The sequence below is a fragment of the Rhineura floridana genome, chromosome 16 (genome assembly GCF_030035675.1).
Source record: "Rhineura floridana isolate rRhiFlo1 chromosome 16, rRhiFlo1.hap2, whole genome shotgun sequence".
Lineage (NCBI taxonomy): Eukaryota > Metazoa > Chordata > Lepidosauria > Squamata > Rhineuridae > Rhineura > Rhineura floridana.
In genome coordinates this window covers 37,051,122-37,072,820 of record NC_084495.1, presented here as the reverse complement: position 1 = coordinate 37,072,820, position 21,699 = coordinate 37,051,122, and the positions used below count along the sequence as shown (strand labels likewise).

At 46.9% G+C, this 21,699-nt stretch overlaps 1 protein-coding gene across 5 annotated transcripts in view; it reads left to right on the top strand.

The window, feature by feature from the left end:
• Nucleotides 1-21,699, top strand: part of GPC3 (glypican 3) — a 192,103-nt gene that overhangs the window by 144,016 nt on the left and 26,388 nt on the right. For 2 of the 5 annotated variants that reach the window (XM_061598743.1, XM_061598747.1), the window contains exon 7: nt 15,990-16,149. In XM_061598743.1, the coding sequence (XP_061454727.1) occupies nt 15,990-16,149 (160 nt within the window). Of the gene's footprint in view, nt 1-15,989; nt 16,150-16,461; nt 16,548-17,007; nt 17,339-19,179; nt 20,000-21,699 lie in introns of those variants that run through there. The other 3 variants (XM_061598746.1, XM_061598744.1, XM_061598745.1) reach the window with 3 other exon arrangements.

Below are 21,699 nucleotides of genomic sequence, written 5' to 3'. Positions count from 1 at the left end.
ATGCTGAGGACCTAGAAGCAGTAGCATAGTGGCATATTCAGAAGTGCAGGGACCCTTCATGATAGTCACAGCCATGCTGCCCTTTTTTGCTGCTGAGTTGTGAATGAGATACTTGTCAATGCCTTCCCCCCAACAACAGACATTCCTAGGAGCCAATAAGCAGGAAATGGAAAGTGTTAGCTACTGAGAAGAGTCTTCTCAGTGGCTGATTCACTTCCTTTCACTCTGATTGGCTCCAATCAGCAGGAAAAGGACAAGGAAGCATGTTAGTAGACTCTTCTCAATGGCTAACATACTCTCCTTTCATGGTGATTGGCTCATATGATGCTGGAGACATAGGGACCCTGCTGGGACCCTGCTCCTAAAAAAGTAAGGGGTCTAAGACCCCCCAAGTCCCTAGATAACTACATGCCTGCCTAGAAGGGGGGGCATTGTTAGTGAATGTGCAACAGAAACCTGTGCCATTGGCTCCACTTGTAAGAGAACACATGACATGAGCCTTATAAAATAATTCATGGTGTGGAGGAATAGGGGGAGGCAAAGAGATTAACCTGATTAGCGGGAGACTCAGGACAGACCTCAGAGAGAACTTGTTCACCTAATTCAGGATGAGCTGATGGGCTTCACAGTCGTAAGATGCAGGGATGGTCATTTGCTTAGATATGGGAAGAGCATGCTTCAGATTTGTTCAAGCTACCTTTTTTAAATTTTTTTTTACTGAAACCCCAAGATCTACCACCCAGATCCAGGTGCAAAAAACATACCATTAGAATTAAAGAGCAGGTTGCTTCTCTGAGCACATTATGAGCTGAGGAATTTGTTTTCATTATCAGCACTGAGTTTAGTCTGATTAACTCTCTTCATTTCAGCAGCCTAATTTAGGTGGGAAGAATTATTTTAACGTTCCTGTTGTTCAGGAACTGGGAGTCAGAAATCCATCGCTGATCTACAACAAATCCACTATAAAACGGACTGAGACAAATTCACAGAGTGCAGGTCTGTCAATGGTTAGTCCAACACTGGAGGCCTTCAAGAGGCAGCTGGACAGCCACCTGTCGGGGATGCTTTAATTTGGATTCCTGCACTGAGCAAGGGGTTGGACTCGATGGCCTTATAGGCCCCATCCAACTCTACAATTCTATGAAGCAAGAAGATTAGAAGGATGTTTTTTTCTGCAGTGATAAATGTGATGGAGAATCTATCGGCCTTTATTTTTTTTATTAACCCCCCCCTACACAGAATAATCTATAGCTCTGCACAGCTCAGACCCTGTATTTAAAGTCTAGCGACATTATCCCTTTTTTGTGACTCAGGAGTGGTTTGCTGGCTTTCGTGAGTGCGCCACTGTAAATCGGCGCTCTCACAGGCGGCCACTCCAGATGGAAGGAGCAATTACTGCCGTGCGGCTGGGACAGTTAAATCAGAAGACGTGTGACAGACTCTGACGGCTACATATAATTAAGTCTGAACATATCGTGCCTTTTTAATTGCAAAAAGTCTTCCCGTTCCCTTTGACATTTTCAATAAGGCTGAACGCTTCATATCCTCTCCTCCTGAAATGCCCACAACGCACCCTGTTTGTGTTTCCTCTCTTAGAAAGGCTTTGTCAGAAAAGGGGTGGCACATACTGAGATGTCTCTGTGTGCTACATTTCCCTGAGAGCACAACAGCAGGGTAATTAATATGTTTGGAGTTGGTCCTGGCATCTTTATTATTTGTTATTACATTAATAGACCACCTTTCCTCCAAAGGGCCCAAGGTGGTGAGCAAACATGGTTCTCCTCCTGATTTTATCCTCACAACGACCCTGTGAGGTAGGTTACTCTGAAAGACAGTGACTGGCCGAAGGTCACCAGGGATTCGAACCCTGGTCTCCCAGGTTCCAGTCCGACATTCCAACCACTATCCCACACTGGCTGTTGTGAATCCCAGTTTTAATTTTAAAATCTAAAGCAAATGTTTAGCCCCTTATCACTGCAGAGCTGTCATCCACGGTGGGCAACGACTGTTGAACTTATAGACGTCAGGGTGGTGGTGGTTGGGTCAGATTTACAGTAGGTGGGACTATAGCGTCCCATGTAACTCCTTGCCCCTGGAATTTATGCACAATTGTTAGCCTTAAAAGTGGCACAAGACTCTCTTTGTCGATTTTGCTGCAGCAGACTCAAACAGCTAGCCCTCTGGAAATGGTTTAGTCAGTGTTCACTAATAGGCAAAACCCCTTTGTGGTTTAAGAACGTACCTATAGCTGACAGAGAGAGCCAGTGTGGTATAGTGGTTAGGGTGTTGGACAAGGACCTGGGAGACCAGGGTTCGAATCCCCACACAGCCATGAAGCTCGCTGGGTGACCTTGGGCCAGTCACTGACTCTCAGCCTCAGAGGGAGGCAATGGTAAACTCCCTCTAAATATCGCTTACCATGAAAACCCTGTTCATGGGGTTGCCATAAGTCGGGATTGACTTGAAGGCAGTACATTTCCATTTCATAGCTGACAGATATTTCTATCAAACTTTACAAAGCAGGGAAATTGGGCAGCTATAGTGAATGCACCAGGGGAGTAGGAGACCTGACAGCCTCTCTGAGATATTGTACTGCCCTACGAATTTGACAAAATGCAAACACAATTTGGGTTGGTCTTTCACAGGCCAATCCACTTGGAAGGGGAGGGGGAGGAGGAGGAAGGGGGAGGGAGGGGCAAAGGAAGGGGGAGGGAAAAGGCAAGAGGGGGGGATGGGAGGGAGGAGAGGGGAGAAGCCCCTTTCCATTCCAAAAGGAAAACATTGCTAACAATATCATTATTTTTTTAGGTTCCCTCACCTTTTTATTCCACAGCAGACATATGTAATCTCCCACCCAAATTTAAACCCAAGCTGTCCCTGGCCACATCCACACTAGATCTTTATTCCACTTAAAACAATCATGGTGTCCCCCAAAGAATCCTGGGAAGTGTAGTTTGTGAAGGGGACTGAGAATTGTTAGGAGGTACCGATTTCCCTCACAAAGCTACAATCACCAGAAGAGGGGCTGATTGTTAAACCAAGCCGAACAGCTGTGAGTCTGGTTTTTAGAACACTGACAGCTAGTTCTTACAGAGCATGCCTGTGCTATCATAGACTTGAATGTTAATTTTCTTAAATTAATTAAAAATCAGTCATGCATTTTTTTTAACTTTTAAATTGCAGAAGATGAAGGTCAGAGTATGGGGCAAGGTCAGTAATAGGATTACAAGTACCCTGTGAACATGGCCGATTTTTAATTAATTTCAACAAAATCAAGACAGAAAAAAGTCCAACAAGGGTCTGGATTTCTCTCTCTCTCGTTTTACACTTTGAACTCTCGGTTTTCTGAGTGTTTTGTGTATCACCATGAAAACATAGAGGGCTGTCAAGCAAGCGTTTCTGAGTTCCGGACTATAAGTGTTGAAGGTTTTGTTTTGAAATGAGCTTATGGGAAGCATCAGAATGGCATGGGAGGTATTTTCAATTTAACAATGCGGAATGTGAAAAATCCATGCTGACTATAGTATACAGCCACTCTTGCGGCTGTATAATAACATTGTGTGCTGCTGTGGAACAAACTCAGTTTTGTGTGGACAGTAAGGAGGGGCACTTCTGCGACCATTCTGGGGGGGGGGCTAGTGGAAATATTGAGGTACTGTAGAAGACCCAGTAAACACTAAATCAGGGGTAGCTGACTGGCGGACTGGGAGCCTGGCCCACCTCCAAACAATTTTTTCTGCCCCTCAAGCCCCCACCAACTTTGTTGTATCAGCAAAAAGGGGGGGGGATTAAAGCAGGTATGGTGGGCGGGGTGAGTGGAGGAACTTAAACACCAGCACCGCAGTAAGGATTGGCCTGTCTCTGCCCATCACCCACCTCAGTGGATCTGCATGCATCATCTTAGAAGGTGCTGTGTGCTTCTGTGGGTGTTGTGCATTTGAGGGGGTGAGGTAGCTGCGCCCATCAGCAGCACGTGGCCCTCTGAAGTGTCGGCTAAGGCTGAATGCGGCCCTCAGGCCATAAAAGGTTAGCCAACCCTGCACTAAATAAATGCTTGGCGCATCTAATTATTAATAGTAGTACCAATATATTCCTTTTATAAGTAGCTGTGGAACTCCCTTGTAAATAAAAGCAACCGCTGTTCTCTGGCACAGCAGCTGAACGGCAAAATCTAGAGGATGGATAAGCCTGTAGATTACCCTCCTGGTGTGTATCTTAAAACCTTAGCTTCTCACCCACGAGCCAGCGCTATTGTGTGCCTTTCTCGGGGTCAATGTTGCAAGCTGATTGCAAGCATCCCCCGTGCATATTTGCAAGGGCCATAAATCAAGAGGGCCTCAACTTGGCACGTGCAGTGCCAAATTTGGAATGGGATGCACAGTTGTGGTTTTCGGTACAGACACTGCTGGCTGGAGGGGGTGGGGTGGGGAGAGGCATTGAAGCCTGGGCAAAATAATGAAAGGGACCGGCCGATCATTTATGAAGGGAAAAGTAGCCCAAGCACCTGGCAATGAAAGCTGGAAGGAGGAGAAGGGAGGGGAGGGGAGGGGAGGGGAGGGGAGGGGAAGGACTCTGGGAGCATGTGAATAAGAAGCAGGAGGCGCATGGATTCCAATAAAGTGCTTGAGGGAGTAACTTTTTGAGCTGAACACAAAGGAACTTAGTCCCAAATCCATTGCATTCAGAGAGGGCCCTTTCTTTCAGCTTGGATGGTTTCTTAAAAAATCAAGCTCACATCTAAAGCATGAGTGAACAGGCATTGGCAGTGATAGTGCTTAAATGAATTTTTGGCGTGCTTGAAACTTTGTCAATGCAAAGGATCTCTAGATTCTGTAGCAGGTCAGCCCACGTTTACTCAATGTTGGTGTGGTAGCAATTTTTTTTCAAGGGGTCTCTACCAAAAACAGCCCCCACCCATCCGCCCGCCCACCCTCCCTTTGTCAGTATTTGGGTACATGAGTTGTCCCCGGCAATCATGGAAAGTTGGACGGTGGCTGGTCTGCTGACATGTTGGCTATTCTTATCAGATGTGGCAATGGTACTGATCTCTAACTGTCAGAGGTGTAGACATCTGAGGTCTTGGAGAGAGTCTTAGACTTTTTTGCAGAGCAGGGTCCCAATGTCTCCAGCATCTTACAAGTCAGTCGGCATGAAAGGGAATGTGTTACCACTGAGAAGAGTCTTCTAACATGCTTCCTTGTCCTTTCTTGCTGATGGGAGCCGATCAGAGTGAAAAGAGATGTCTGCTGCTGAGAAGACTCTTCTCAGAAGCCAACACTCTCCCCTTTCATGCTTATTGGGTCCTCGGGATGTTTGTTGTTGTGGGGGAATGCATTAACAAGGATCTTATTCTCAACCCAGCAGGGGGAAAAGGGGGGAGGGAGGGTGCGTGGCTGTGACTATCATGAAGGGACCCTGCACTTCTGAATTGGCCACTACGCTAATGCTAACCGTAATAGCGGGATCAGCAACAGCTGTGACTGTTGATGCTCTCTTCTTTGAAATATTCTTCTTGTTCTCTTTCTGGGCTTGTGGCTCCTGTTGTTGGGGTAGCCAGTGTCTGGAGGTGGCCCTTGCCACCTTCGGTTTCCTTGCAGTGCAGTTGATGAACGAAAGATTTCTGCTTCTAACTTTTGAAGTGGGCCTTTGGGCAAGAAAGGAGATGACGAATGGAGCAGAGAAACAGCCACTAATAGAAGAGAGAAGAGGATAGGATGGAGCAGCGATTCATTACAGCTGGGAGAATTAAATCTCCAGGAAACTGTGGGGTGCCTGTGCTTTTTCAGGTGCACCCTAAGACCAAATCACTGTTTGTTTGTTTTGGGAAGTAAGGCTTAAGCATCTGAATGGAAAAGCCACAGAGATAAAATAATCCTTTTGTCAAATATGCTAGTTAAAAAAAGTTTTACTAGACCAACAGACCCACCAGAGAGCGTGTCCTGTATCCAGAGAGCACCACCTTTTTAGTTCTAAATCCCCAGGAGAAAGCTTCAGAACAGCCTGCAAGTTCTCTTGTTTGCAAAACCCAAAGAGATCAGCCGTTGAGAACCAAGCAGATATTTTGGGAACTGCAAACTATAATAGTGTGTGTGGTTCTGAAAATTGAAGGCTTAGGAGAGGCTGGCAATGTGGCCTTTGCTTTTTGGAGTCAACAGCCCCTGGCCAGCTTGAACCTCAAGCTTCCTGGAGACATTCTAGCGTGGTGGTTTCTGTACTGTGTTCCGGGGACTTCTGGAGACGCTTGGTGGGAGCTCAGCAGGGATTCTTTAAGGTTGTTGGTAATGGCGGGCCAGCTCTCCCCGAAAGAGACCCTCCCCCCCCCACTGCAGTCTTCTCCTACAGAGCACAGAAACAGATCATGCGTTTCGCTTGTGGAGGGCAATGGAAAGGCTGATAAAACTGCGTATTGGAGATGCCAGGAACTCATAGGAATGTAGGAAGATGCCTTCGGGATGAGTCAGACTGCTGGGCTTTCTAGCTTGCTGAGGCTGTACACTGACTGGCAGCTGCACTCCAGGACAAGGTTTCAGGCATGGAGATGCTGCCGGGGGTTGACCCCGGGACCTTCTGCATGCAAAGCAGATGCTCTGCCACAACGCTACAGCCTGTCCCCTAGATGTGCACCATAGAGCAGGGTGGGGAGCCTCCAGTTTGGGGGCCAAATGCAGCCCTCCAGCCCTCCCTATCTGGCCCTCGGCACTCGCCCCAGGCCACACCTGCTCAGTGCCCTTGCACCCTCCTTGGGGGCTTTTGTCTGACTGGCATCTGTCCCTGAACTGTGCTCATCGCTCTTGCCTGCCTGGGCAGACGTAGGCGTGTACGTGGCTGCTTTGTGTAAACCTCTGGCCTCCGCACAGCTGAAATGTACCCTGTTGTGGAAAGGTAAGAGTTGCATCATTGCCTTTGGACCCGCCCATCACTTGCCTGCAGCCCCTGGAAGACTGGCCATGAGGGAATGTGGCCCTCAGGCCACGGAGCACCCTGTCTTGGGCTTCCACGTCTGAACCACGTCTGGAGGTTGCGTCCCTTGCTCAGGATCACCAGTTTCAAGCTGAGGCTTGGAGATCAGCAAGGCGACATTATTCTCTCGCCCAGGGTCAGGCTCTTGGCGTGTTTGCCTAACCCTAACTCTAATGGATCCAGAGGCTTCAAGCTGCCTTCTTGTGGCACCCACCTCTATTCTCTGTTTCTGCCTGAAGGGGCTCCAAGATCCGAGTTCATGCTCCACTGTGCATCCTCAACTCCTGAATGGTCTTCCTCTCCGAAGCTGACATGTTTTCCTTTCAGTAGCAACTGAAGATGCACCTCCTTATCCAGGTTTGAGTAGGGAGTGGGCTTTCCGTTGCTATGTTGTGGTCCCCTGCTGTTTGTTAGTGGTCATTCTTAGCTGATGTTTCATATTTTGTATGTAACTATTTTATTGTATAGTAATACAGTCCTCACTAGCTCATTAGCCAGACTGTGAGGTTCTGAGTTCAAGTCCCAGAGTCTCTGACACAGCTGCTGTCATGCCCTCTGCAAAGCTGGCAGATACAACTGTCAAAATAGGAGTGAGGCTCTTCTTACGTGGGGCTGGGTTACTTGAAGGAATGCCTTCTCTCATATATTTCTGCTCGGGTCTTAAGATCTTCCTCAGAGGCCTTCTTCAGGTTCCCCTGCCTGAAGAAGTGAGACAGGTGGCTTCTTGGGAGGACCTTTTTGGTGTTGGCACCCAATCTATGAAAAGCCTCACCCATAGAGACTTGCATGGTGCTTGTGCTGTTGTCCTTTCGGTGCCAGGTGAAAGCCTTTTAAGAACCTTTTAACTGTTTTTTTTAATCTTGTATTAAAGTTTTCCTTTGTGGGTTTTGTGCTGGTGCTAATTTGTTAGCTAAGAACATTGAACAAGCCTGGCTGCTGGGTCAGGCCAATGGCCCATCTAGACAAGCATCCTGTTCCCACAGTAGCCAACAAAATGCCCATAACAAGCCTGTAAGCAGGACCTGAGTGCAAGAGCAACACTCCTCACTTGCAATTCCCAACAACTGACGTTCGGAGGCTATTTGATAGCCTTGTCCTCCAAATTAGCTGATGTTCCATACTGTTGTAAAGGTTTCGTGTTGGATTTTTGTAAATGTTTTATTGGTGAAGTTTGTAAGATGTTTTCATAACACATAACATGCTGTGATCCTTCTAGAGTGTACAAAATCTAATGCTCTTCCTGCTGAAGAGTTAATTTGGGCATATGGCACCAGTGGCACCAGTGGCACCTGGTTGGCCACTGTGAGAACACTGTGAGAACAGGATGCTGGACTAGATGGGCCACTGGCCTGATCCAGCAGGCTCTTCTTATGTTCTTATGTTCATATATCTGCCTGTGCACAGCAGTGATCAGCAAAGGCCCTTGTCCAAGCAACTTCACCTTCTTAAGTTAAGGTGGGTGGCTGAGAGGAGGAGGAGGAGGGCCATCTTGGTTGTGTGACCCCACCTTTGGAACTCGGTCCTCAAGGAGACTTGCCTGGTGCTTCCCCTGATGTCTTTGGGCATACCAAGCACAGGATTTACACACCTAATTTGTCCTTCTCCTGGTAAAGGGAAGGGACCATAGCAAGGAGAAGATCCCAGGTGCAGTCCCCAGCATCTCCTGGTAGGGCTGAAGAAGTTTCCCTGCCTGAATCCCTGGAGAGCCACTGCCGGTCAGTGTAGACAGTACTGACCTAGATGGACCCAAGGGCCTGACTCAGTATTAAGCCAGTTTCCTGGGTTCCTTCCATTGCCAGGCGGAGACCTCTTTTAAATATTCCCAGGGCTTTTAAATGACGGTTGATGTTTTTTAATCTGCTGCTCCTGTTTTAAATCGCACTGCTTTTATGTTGTTGTTTATTGATTTTTATGCTGTTTTAGTTGTTTTGATGATTAGTTAGCTGCCCTGAGAGCTATGCTGTCTGGCAGAAGAGTACATTTTTAGGAAACGAATGACAAAAGGTGGGCTGACCAACCTTTTCTCCATGCGAGCTTTTGATTCTATTCCTGCTTAATATATTGATAGTTAGGTCTGGTCTTTGCAGTGGTGACGCTTCTTCTTTGCTTTTGCTGTGTGGTTAATCTGCATTGTAACAATTGCATTATTGTTGCTTTTGATCTGTAAACTGCTTTGGGCCACTCCTTTTGTGGAAGGCAAAAGTGGTGTATACATATTTACAAATAAAAATAAATAAATAAAAGCTCTAATGAGTAGCCAAGCCCAAGAGAAGCCTTCCATCTAACCCTGCTGGCCTGCCTTTCTGGCAGAATCCACTTTCATGCAGCTTTGTCTAATTGACTCTAATTTTAATGAAGTGTTTTTGTTAATTAACATGTAAACAAGGTTGCAAGACTTTGCAAGACTCCTTGAGCTGTTCAAATTGGGTAGCTCTTCTCCCAGTTTCCCCATCCCAAATATTTCTCCCTGTCCATGACAGCAAGGCTGTCTGAGTCAAAGAGATTGGAGTGGGGGGGGGTCTGGAATGTGGGTCAGCATCACTTTCCTCCCCCCCAAAAAAATCTCTTTGAAGTTAGCAGATCTAACCCTGGTCTGCAGCTCTGAAACTTTGTATGTAGTCATACCCAATTTAATTCCTCTGCAGCTGCTTGGAAGTTCCAATTGGTTGTGAGACCTGCCCTTAAAATCCTCTTAGTGCAGTTTAAAGCCAGGCAAGGTGGCAAACTGTCTCTCTTTCTTGCTTTGGAGGCCCCCATGTTGTTGCAAGGGAGTGGCAAATTTGTATTTAATCAACGCCTTAGCACCTCTGTTGAGTTTCAACAACACTGAAGGGTATTTATCGGCATAACAGAGTTGGGCTGAAGACTGAAGATGAGGGAGTTGTTTGATGTTAAAAGCAAAGAAGGGAAATGTGGCACTTGAAAGGTTAACCAATTTATTAGGGCAAAAGCCTTTGTGGACCGCAGTCCACTCTATCAGGTGCAGGGAAGGGGCCATAGAGCGTCTGGTTTGCATCCACAAAGTCCCAGGTACAGTCCTCAGCCTATCCAGTGGGAGAGACTCCCTGTTTGGAACCCTGGAGAGCCGTTGCCACTCAGTGTAGACAATATTGCGCTAGAACGACCAATGTTCTGACTAGGCAGAAGGCGGGGTCCTGCGTTCCTATGATGAGCACATGGTTATGATGCACACATAGTTTAAGGTCGCTTTCATTTGTTTGGGTTTCTCCTTCATTCTCAGATTGGTGAACATGCACAAAATCTTTCACCTGAGCATAACGCGGGCAAGCTGCTACAGAGTGTGCACCCAATAGCACATTAAAGAGGGAGATCAGTGGTCTGTGTTCCTGTGAATGCTATCCTCTGTACAGAGAGCAGGAAGAGGCCTGCTGGATCAGAACCAGGCCCATCTAGTCCACTCCTCTGTTCTCATAGGGGCCAACCAGAAGCCTGTTGTGGAAAGGCAGCAAGAAGGACCTGAGTGCCATAGCCCACTCTGCACTTGCGATTCCCAGCAACTGATATTGCGACAGTGGAATGATGTGGTGCAAATGATGTTGCTGGCTTTTTCTGTGGATACACTGATGGGATAACTGAGAGGTGCAAAGGAGTGATAATCCAGAGTTGCTACTCTCCCCCCCACTGCACTGCAAGCTTTCCCTTCTCTTACCCCCCCTCCCCACCAACATTCCTCCGTCTCTACTTTGTCCAATTTTCCTTGCAATTCTAACTATTGTTTTAGCTGCAGGACCCATCATCAGCCCTTTCCAATCTGAACGCTTGATTGTCGTCCAAACACTTGTGGAAAAATATGCCAAGAATTTCGGCACAGCCCTTGGAACATTTTTTTTTATTAAATTCTTTTCAGTCATGCAGACTAAATTACAGGAGAATGATGTACTCTAGAAGAGTATAAATATTAATTCAGACTTTTCCTTTGGCGGCTTCCTCAGGGAGCCCTTTTGCTTGAAACCCCACTGCTCTTATCTTAATGACTGAGGTCACAATTTGCTGTTTTGTTTATGCTTAATTGGGGGGGGGGGTTGCAGGGTTTTTTAAAAAAAGGGCAAAGGAGCTCTTTATTCTTTCATCCACAGCTTCAGCTGGGAATATTATTTCTTTATTACATTTCTATCCCGCCTTTCTCTTCACGATAGAAACCCAAGGCGGCTTCCATATGGTTCCCAGGCGGTCTCCCATCCAGGCACTGACCAGACCTGACCCTGCAGGGAGCTGGCCTCATGTGCCTTCAGACCATTGCCTGGGACCTCAGAATATGACAAGACTCTGCTGTATTTGCTGGGACAAAGGTTGCTTTTTGGCCTGGTTGGGGGGGAGACTGTCTCATAAGTGCCTACACCCTGTCCTGGGTTCCATGGTGGGAGAAAGGTGAAATAAAAAGAGAAGAAAATACTATTTTGACACAGGAGATGTTGGGGGCCTTGGCAGCCTGAGGCCCCCTTAAACAAGGCTCCCTGCTGGTCCCAGTGATACCATTTACCAGTACCAAACCCCTGTTTTATTTGGGGGGTTGACAAGTGATGTGTAGGACCAAATTAGGCTCAGGAACGGATATTTAACCACCTCTAATCAGTGGTTATCGGTGGTCTAGGTCAGGACATCTCAAGAACGTCCCTCTGTATGGACTTGCCCATGCCTTCGGGAGGGTGTTGGGGGCCACACACTGCATCCTCTGTAGCCTCCCTTTTTGGTGGTGCTGCTAAAGCCAGCTGTGCCGTGGCCTGCCCCTTCGCTTACTGCATTTTGACAGCTGCCGATTCCAGCAGGCTTTTCATGGTTTTTGCATTGCTGCTGCTTCTAGGGGAAGGGCTGCGGCTCAGTGTCACAGCATGTGCCTCGCCTGCCTGAAATCCTGGAGCGCTGTTGGTGTAGACAGTACTGAGCTAGATAGACAAAAGATGTGACTCAATATCAGGCAGCTTCTGCTCTTTCGAGGGTTTGTGCTGCTGCTCTGGTTTGGGTTTGAAGCCTGCATTGTGTGTTTTCCCCTTGGTTGTTATGTTTTAAATGTAATTCGTACAAATGAACTTAATTTCTATATTTGGAAGCTGCTTTGGGAGTTAAGATTATGGAAAGTTGTGGTATACTAGGGGGCCCTGCCCCACAGCTCACTCCGCTCACCAACCCCCTACCCCTGCCAACTCCCAGGCATCCCCACTCCCCTTATTATTTATGTATTTATTATTTGATTTATATCCCGCTCTTCCTCCCAGTAGGAGCCCAGGGCGGCAGCCCTTGCAACCCCCACCCCCTCAGGTGCCCCCACTCCCCTCACCAACCTTCTTGCCTCACCCATTTCTCTGCCTCCCTGGATGCAGCAGTGCCTCTAGGCCACACTCCGACCTCCTGCTCACCCAGGCTGCTGCCATCCCCCACCACCCTGGGCCACCTCTGGACAAATTCCCCTGCGCTCCTATGCCACACACTGGCCACCCGTCCAGACTGCTGCCCCTGCCGCCGCACCTAAATCACCTGCTCGCTTGCCAAGGCAGCTACCACCACCTCACCTGCTTGCAGAGGAGGGGGGGTGGGGAGCGGAGGGGGTGTAAGCGGCATGCAGGTGGGAGGGGCGGAAGAGAGAGAGTGCCGTGACCTGCAGCATGACAATTGTATGCATCGTTATGTATAGATAGATAGAAGAGTCCCTCAAGACACAGAGAGTGGAGTGACACTTTCAGAAACCATGGTGGGACTTGCCATTTAAGAACGCAGGTGGACGATTGCACATTTGGATGCTTTCCCGCAAAATAAAACCTTGCCCATGGGAAGCTAGTATCTCAAGGAGCTGTGTGCCGTTGTAGGCTGTTTCTCTCCCCCCCCACAGTTCTTTCTTTGAAAGAATTTACATGAATAAGCATGAAAACATGTGATTCCCCCCCCGTGGTAGGATTCCAAAGGGCTGCACCATGTGTACGTGTTTTTTCTGGAGAGATTGCATTCCTTATGTGAAGAGACACACTTGCAAGCTCTCCCTTGATTCCTTTTCTTCTTTTTAAGTTGAGTGCATTGAGTTGGTGACTTCTCTGCGCCGTTCTGGTTTGGCAAAGGGGGAAAGAGGAAATGCTGGTTAAACTTTTGCAGCTGGATAAATTGTCATTAAGTTAAAACCTGCTTATTGTTACATGTTGCTTGCTGATTATTGGGTTGTATATTTTCCTGCCTCTTCCCACAAGATGCGAATGAACACTAATGTCAGGGTAGCACTTCGTGATCGCAGCTATTTAAAGACAGAGAAACCACCAAATGTAATTTTGGTGGGGGAGGGGAGCCGTCATAATTGTTACTTAATAGGAAATTGGTATGACTTGTGGGTCCGACTCTTGCAGAAGCTGAAAGATTGAAACATTCTTGTCAAGCCGCCACGTGGAAATAGAACTCTTTATGAGAAAAACACGTTGAAAAACAGCCTTAAACTCTGTACAAGCGATAGATTTTTTCCCCAGAGATTTGAAAGCTGTGTAACGCAGCTATACTTAATGTTGTTGTTGTATTGTTCTGCTATGGTCTCTATAAAGTTTTGTTTTTATGTGCGGGTGTGTGGCGCTGCAAAGACCTCAGAGCCAGAGACTGTGCCAGGATGAATACACACCGGATATAACAGGTAGAGTCTGCATACAGGTGTGCAGCTGCTAATTTTCTAACTTGCAAAGCATCCCTCACAGCAAGTGCTTGAGATTATGAAAGGAAGGAGGAAGCAAGCCAAAGTTTGAGAAAGGGGTGCCCCATTTTGGGGGGCTACGTTGACTACCCTCACAGTCTTCCAGCTGCAATCTTTTAGAACAGGTGTGGGAAACCCTTTTCAGCCCAAGGGCCACATCCCTTTCTGGGCAATGTTCCGGGGCCCGCATCTCAGTGGTGGGTAGGCCCAGAAGCAAAAGTAGGCAGAGCAATGAAGGTAATTTTTTACCTTTGTACAGCAGGATAGTTTCTACGCATGCCTTTCTCTTTTCTGTCCAAGCAAGGAACAGGCATGATCAGAGTTGAAGGATACAGTCCAACCAGACAAAACGCTTGAGGGTGTAAAGCGGGACTGGTGGGGGCATGGCCTGGGGAGAGTCCCAAGGACCAGATAGAGAGGGCTGCACGTGGCCCCCAGGCTGAGGTTCCCCACCCCTGTTTAGAAGTTGAATTCTGTTGTTCTGGGCCACCCAGTTGCAAGCCACTGTAGAAGCTGGTTCATCTCCTGATGGCTTCAACATCAGGTCTCTGACATCATTGGTGCTTGGGCTACAGAGATGGTTTAGGATCCACTCAGGGCCCACTGGTTTGGCACCCTGGGGCTGTTGTCTGCTGAGATTGCGGCCATCTATTCCTCTGTGAAGGAATCAAATATTTGCAAAGGCATTTTGGGATCCAAACAAACTCACCAGGGAAATGAGGGGACCCTGGAAGAGTTGTTGTGAGCTTCTCACCAGTCAGGGAACAAGGAGCAAGACGGGAAATCTTCAATTAGCCAGTGATGTTTCAGTTGGGGAGGGGGATTAAATATTTATGTCCAGTGTAAACGAACTCATTACTTGCTGTGGTTTAATTTTTTTTTAAGTTCCCTTATAAATGATATTGAAAAGAATTGGCAGCAGTGGAAAGAATATGAAATGAGCCACTGGATGCTTATGAAAGTTTGCTCCTCTAAGACAAACAAGAAAAGAGGTGTTTATATTATTGCGGACATATCAGGTCAGATATCACAATTACAGCTCCAAGGCTTCATAAGCTGCAGAATACAATTTTTCCCCAAAATTTGGCTTAATATATTCCAAGTATTTCAAAAATACCTGGAAGGGTGCCTTTAGTCATGGATAAAGCTGGCTAAATCCTTGGATAGGCAATGAAAACTTCCATTTTAGAATACATGCTTACAGTATTGACTCTGGTATTTGATCCTCTCTTTTTAAAAGAAAAAGATGAGTGGTAAATTCCAGAGCTTTTATCTTTGCAGTGGAAGTAACAGATACATCTCAGCCTGCATGAACCATCATTTGAACAACTCAAGAACATATCTGGTTGAGAGATGCTGGTTCGGTTATTTTGAAAACTGCTGTAATCTTTGGCAGTTGGCACCCATAATTAAAGACTCGTGAATTGCAGTTCAGAGCCAGGGCACACATCCACCCTTTACACAGGCACTTAAGTGCTGCGGAGGGCCATAGCTCTGTGGCAGAGCACGTTCTTTGCTTACTGAAAGTCCCAGGTTCGCCCCTCTGGCATCTCAAGTTCAACAGATCCTCAGACTGGAGGGCAGCTGTCCATCAGAGACAGTACTCTGATGGACAGATTGTCTGACCTGATGGAAGGCCACTTCATATAGGGATAGGAAAGAAATTCGGTTCGGTTTGTATTTAAAGGCGAGCCTACTTAGTGCGTGCTTCTGAAAGCAACACGCACACTGAAACGTAGCCATCCTTCACACTTTTCTGAATGTTGCAATGCAGCCAAGTAATATGTATAGATATGCATACACTAGAGTAAAATGTACATTAAAAAGATGCATTATTAAGCACATATTAGTGAAAATAACATACAAGAATGCATTATATTGGGGGAAACTGTTCGCAAAAATATGTACATTAGGCAACACTGCAAGCAGCAATGTGTATGTTAGGGGAACTTAGCACTAAAAGTGGGGAAATGACTTTTTAAATGTTTCCCCTAACCAAACACATACAGAACCAAAAGGCCCTCCTAATCCTGTTGAGCTTCAGCATGGTCAGTGGTCAGGGGTGATGGGAACTGTAGTCTAGCAACATTGGGACGATCACAGGTTCCATCGCTGTCGAAAGCTGTGCATGCTGGACCAAGCTGGATTGAAGTTCCCAGAGTTTTCTTTTTCTTTTTTTTTACTTGCAGGGAAATGTTTTGCTTTTGAAGTAGGGGAACATTCAGAAATGGAATCCCCTCCCTGCTGTCTGATTTGGTACAGCCCACTCCAGCCAGTACCTGCTGCTGCAGCTGCAGTGTAGACCAGTTTCATTACAGGGATCTTTGAGCTCTTGATGCTTTTCTTCCAGCTGCTAAAAGGAATGTCCATCTCTCGCCGGAAAAGCCTGGAGAACCCAGAAGATGAGGATGAAGCAGGAAGTGGGAACTGCGACGATGAGGATGCCTGCGGTGGCACGGGTTCCGGAGACGGGGAATTAAGAGTGAAGAATCAGTTGAGATTCTTGGCAGGTAACAGAATGGGGTGGGGATGGGACGGGACTAGCCAGCTCTTCAGGGTTGCCTGGCAGGGGTGTTATCTGTAGCTGTGGCAGCCACTTTATTGCTGTATATTTCCTGCCCGCTGCTATCAGAACTACAAGGGGGGAAGAAAAGGGGAATCTGTCAATAACTACCATCAACCATCTTGGGCCCTCTGACCAGTTGGTGGTACCCCCACCAGGTGCTACCGAGTTGGCAGTGCTCTGTGATGGGGCCTTCTTGGTGGTGGTTCCTTGTCTGTGGAACTTGTCTGGTGAGGTGTGTTGTCTCCTTCATTATTAGCATTCAGGAGGAAATTAAAAATATTCCAGGCATTTGCTGGCTGAAAGAGACTATTCCTGGTAACCTTGAAATTATGGGGACTGTAGGTACGTGGCTGATTTAAAAAAAATGTTTTTAGCTAATTCTAATGTGCTTAACTCCAACCCCCCCCCCAAAAAGAACCCCCCCCAACCCAATGAGGACTGTGCATGCTCACTTGACTGTTCCAGGGGGGAGGTGGAGATGGAATGCAGCGGCTGGAAAAGGAGGCTGGAGGATGGGTCTTTTAAAAAGGAGAGAGGGAACCTTCTCATTGTCTGCATAGGTCACGTACTGATTTATACTGAGAAGCTATTTTTAAATGTCCCTAGTTGCCTATGGAAATCAATGGAGAAATTCAGGATTTTAATGTTGCTGGGATTGGGCAAAAATGTTTCTACTCCACCTCCAAAAAACTTGTGTTTCTGCTAATTCAAAATCAGTTCTCATTAACTGTGATTTTAAAAAAACAAACTCTCCTAATATGTATTCCAGAGCAAATGCAATTCTTTGTGTTCCATCTTGCAGATTGGAAAAGGCTGTGCCTGGGAGAAAGATGTGGCTTACGTTAGCCCTGCAGGGTAGTTCACGCTGAACACTGCAGGTCAGGTTCTGAGGTTTACAATAACCCTGCAGTCTTATCCAGTGATATTAGACCCCAGCACAGGTTGGGATGAAGCTGTGAGAGTACAACAGTTCTGCAATGCAGTCTGTTCCTTTTATTGCCACATTGCAGGTTGAACTTGAAAGCAGCATATAACAACTCTGCAATGTAGTTCACAGGTATACCTCTATTGCAGGGTGGAGGGCTGTTCTAAGGGGAGAAAGGAGGCTTACTGAACTGGGGCTAAGGCCAAATTAAACACTTTCATTGCATTCAGAAGCCTCGCACTCCAGTGACTTCCATGCAAACTGACTGCACTTTTAAATGTTCAAAAACGGAACATGCACAAACTCACTCTGTCCCAGGTTAGAGCAGGGACTTCACTTAGGCTTTTCCCCACCCCTTCACCCACAGACTCAGGTAACACAGGCACCCCAGAGATATGTGTGTTACAACTCCCAGAGTGGCTTATCAATCAATCCTCCTTCCCAGGGAACTCTGGGAACTGTAGCTCTTTGAGGGGAATATGGGTCTCCTAACAACTCTCAGTACCCATAACAAACTACATTTCCCAGAATTCTTTGGGAGAAGCCAGTTCTGTTTAAAGTGGGATCATAGTGCCTTAAATATACAGGGCAGATGGAGCTTATTTCTCTTCCCCTCACTCTGGTTTTCCCATCTATCATGGGGAAGAAACTGGTCTAGCAGAGGAAAGATGTGCTGCCCCATTGATGTTGTGTTTTATTTCTGTAAGGCCCCTTGGGGAGCCTTCTGAATTGAAAGAGGGTCTAGAAATCAAAATGATTAGGTTGGTAAAACCACCTGAAAGATATTTCAGTGGTTACAGTGTTTTGCCAAAGTTACTCCCAAAATGGTGAATATCATTAAATAGCTCTTTCACAATAGTCTGTTTGGACTGTAGTGTGTATTTTGGCCATAAACAACTTACCAGCTCTGGCAGATGGCTAGCCACAGTTCCCTGGAGTGTTTTTTCTCCCTCTTATAGCTGACCCTGAAGAAGGCTGGGTCTTCTTCTCCTGTTGAACCTACAGCTGCAACGTTCCCATGTAAAGAGGCAGCAGTGCTCTTAACCACAGTGTCTTGGGTATCTAGCTAATTATCAAACTCTTGAGTTGGAAAATGCTTTTCTGATACCCCATAGTCATTTATCACCTTCTTGGTATCGCATGCAGCAGTTCAAATATCCCTGCTGGGTATGCAAATAAAAAATAGCAATATCCAGCACTCTGGTTCTACAGACCAAACATTAAGCACTGAATGTGCTTTGTTTAATATTTTTGCTGCCTTCTTTTGATGCCTGGTTCCCTCCTTATGTTAGAGAGATATGTGTAGTGTGCAAGCAAGCTTCAAGCCAAGAGGGGAAGCAAACAGGGCCAGCGCCAAAAGGCAGCCAGGTTGGGCCCTGGTTAAGGGCCCCTGCGGTTGAGAGGCTTGTTAGGGTGGGAGAGTAGCACTTCCTTTCCACAATCCGCAGCAGAGTCCCTGTCACAGATTGCAGGGAGGGAGCTTCCAGGCTGCCCACTCGTTTGTTCGCTCCACCTACCTCTCTGCTGTGTTCTGCTGCTGCCCGCGCAGGGCTGCCATCAACCAAGATGGAGGCTTCTTTAAGGGGCTGATGTCCCTACCGCCATCTTGGTTGATGGCAGGCGTGTGCACACACATAGCGTACCATGCATGTGTGCCATCAACCAAGTTGACAGCAGGGGCATCAGTCCCTTAGAAAAACCTCCGCTGCCATCTTGGTTGATGGCAGCCCTGCGCTCACAGCAGCAGCACACAGGAGAGCGGTCGGTGGAACAGGCAGGAGCTGCACGCCCGGGGTAGGCTGGTGCCCAAGCGCCCAGTCATGTCTGGCCCAGGCTCTGGAAGCAAGGGTCTTCCCTAGCCTTACAAAAAAAATTGCAGGGTCAGGATGAACCCCCCCTCCTCTGAAGCCCTCCAAGCCATCAAGGGGCATAAGCTAGGGAATGTTGGCATTGAACCCCAGGATGTGGGTATGATGCAAGCAGTCAGTTTCAGCTGGTGAGATCTGAGAGAAGGCCTCTCTAGACTGGTTTTTTGTTTTGTTTTTGCAGGCATATTCTGCAACATGCCATTGGCGCAACAAGAGTGCATTACTGGTGGATTTATACTGGATTGTCCACACATCTTTCCATTTAATTAGCTGTTCTAAGATGCGTCTCCAGCGTTACTGCATTATTGCCGTCTGGAGGAGCCTCTTGCAGGATTTCAGCAGGAAGTTACGGGATATGCACTGATAGGAAACAAAGTAGTGTGAAAGTAGTGAAAGGGGGTTCACATATAATTGCCCCGGTACCATCATAAGCCCAAATAGTCTTGAATGCACAATTAAAAGGATGTCTGGAGCAGCTCTGAGAGTGGCAGCACTTGGCACCATAAGTGTAGCAGGAGGGAATTGGATTCAGAGGTGCCCATTGTCAGAGCCCAGTTCCTCCGCTGCTGGGATCTTTCAAAAGCTGCAAAGGCACAGTATAGCATGAAACAACCGAGATGGGGTTAGCCTTGGAGGTTGCGGTCCTTTAAAGGGTCCCTCTTCTGAAAAATAGTGCATCTCCAGCACTTGCCAACCTGGTGCCCTCCAGATGTTTTGAACTACTATTCCCGTCAGCCTCAGTCAGCACATGCTGGCTGAATTGTAGTCCAAAACATCTGGAGAGGGAACCAGGTTCGAGATAGCTGTGCTCCACACACACCACGGATGCCCCTTTTCCAGGGCTTGTACATTTCGCATTTGAAACGTGAAGGCCACCTTGATTGTTTTGAAGCGTGTTCAAGCACATTGGTTCTGCGTTTGCGCCTCCACCCAACACCCGAATAATGAATAAGCTCTGTGCATAATAAAGTTTCTTTTAGCTAAGTGTGTAACCCTAGAAATGTGTATGATCCATTAAAAAAAAATCTTGAGTTCACACCTTTTTGGTGTTTGCAAACCATATCAGATTGCCATGGTGTGGTGAAAAATGAGTTGATCTGCATGGAAAGCCATTAGAGAGCAAATCTGCAAATTCCAGTTCCTCATTTTCCCATTCTTAAGTTCAGTTCTCCAGATTTGCACATGAGCTTGCCATTTTTTCAAGTCCTCATGAAAATTTGTCAGCCATTTTAGCGCAAATTTCTCCTAATGTACACATTTTTGTATGCAATTTTGCTTAACATAGGCATTTTTGCAAAGCCATTTCTCCTAATACAATGCTCCTAATATAATTTCAATATGTTATGTTCAATAAAATATGCATTTCAATGCACACTTTAGTATATGCATTTCTGTACACACTGCTTAGCTGGAGAACTGCGTTGCAGAATTCGGAGCAGAGCAAATTACATGAGTTTGCCTTTAAAAAAGCAAATGGAATTGAATTTCTTGTCACCCTCCACCCTCATGTGGGACAGTCTTCCCCACGCAGTACAACTGTACGATCTACACAACAAGCCTTTCCCAACGGCCGCTGTGCATTTCCCTTGTCCCAACACCAGACAACAGAACCTGGATAGAATCAGCCCTGCAGCTTTCAAGTTTAAAGAGGAAAACATGGCCTCTTAAAACGAGGCCAGATGCTGATATAAATCCTTTCCCCTTGATCTGGGACAATTACCTGGTATTTAATGGAGTGGAAGCTGAGGTATTTAGTCGCTGCCTGTCAGGCGCCCTCCTTCCCCTCCCTCTCTATATTTGTGTAAAATTGTATATTTTATGTAAAGGGTGAATAAAACACTGAGATAGTAAAATGTTAGCAAAAGTGACCTTTTGAGTTATCTTATCCAGCCCTGGTAAACATTGGACAACGGGAGACATATGTGGCTCATATGCAGAGGAAGACTTTCTTATCTAGCGCTTAAACCATCTTGGGGGCCAAAACCTCATGACCGTTGACTGGATCCCTTGACGTATACCTTTTTAATGAAATGCAGGCACTGGGATGGCGGGGAGGGCTACCAGTTGTGGATCTGAGCAGCTGTGCTGGGGAAAGTGGGTGTTTAACCCTTGCCCTCAACTATTTTCCCATTCGAAATTCCACCCCCAGGTATTTCATCCATGTATTGCTTCTCCCCACAAGGATAAACTGCCACAGGGGGTAGAGGGTGTTACTAGGAAAGCCACCCACGGGCCCAGCACCACCCTTGCTCCGTCTTCTTAGGCCTGCAGTTCATTAGTCAAGAAAATGGATCTCCTGCATAACTTGTGGTTTGTTTGGCCCTGACTTGTGTGGGGTTAGGGTGGGGGGCAGAACCACAGGATACGCTAATGGTGGGCTAGTTGTCGGTGGAAATGTGGCGCACGCTGCAGATGCACAGTTCTGTGCTATCAAGTTTGTTCAAGCGTGCAAGGAACAAACCTGATTTCCACCCACCCACATTAAAGGACTAGGGACGTTTAGGGGTTTCAGAGGAGTGAGCTGAAAAGTGCCGGGCTCAAATGTTACCTCTGCCCTGGCTTCATTGGGTGGTCTTGGGCAGATCACTATCTCTCAGCCTCAGCCTTGCTGCCTACAAAATGGGAATAATAATACTGACCCGACTTTAGTAGGGGCTTTTGTAATAAGCACTTTATTTATGCTTATGGGACCTTACGACAG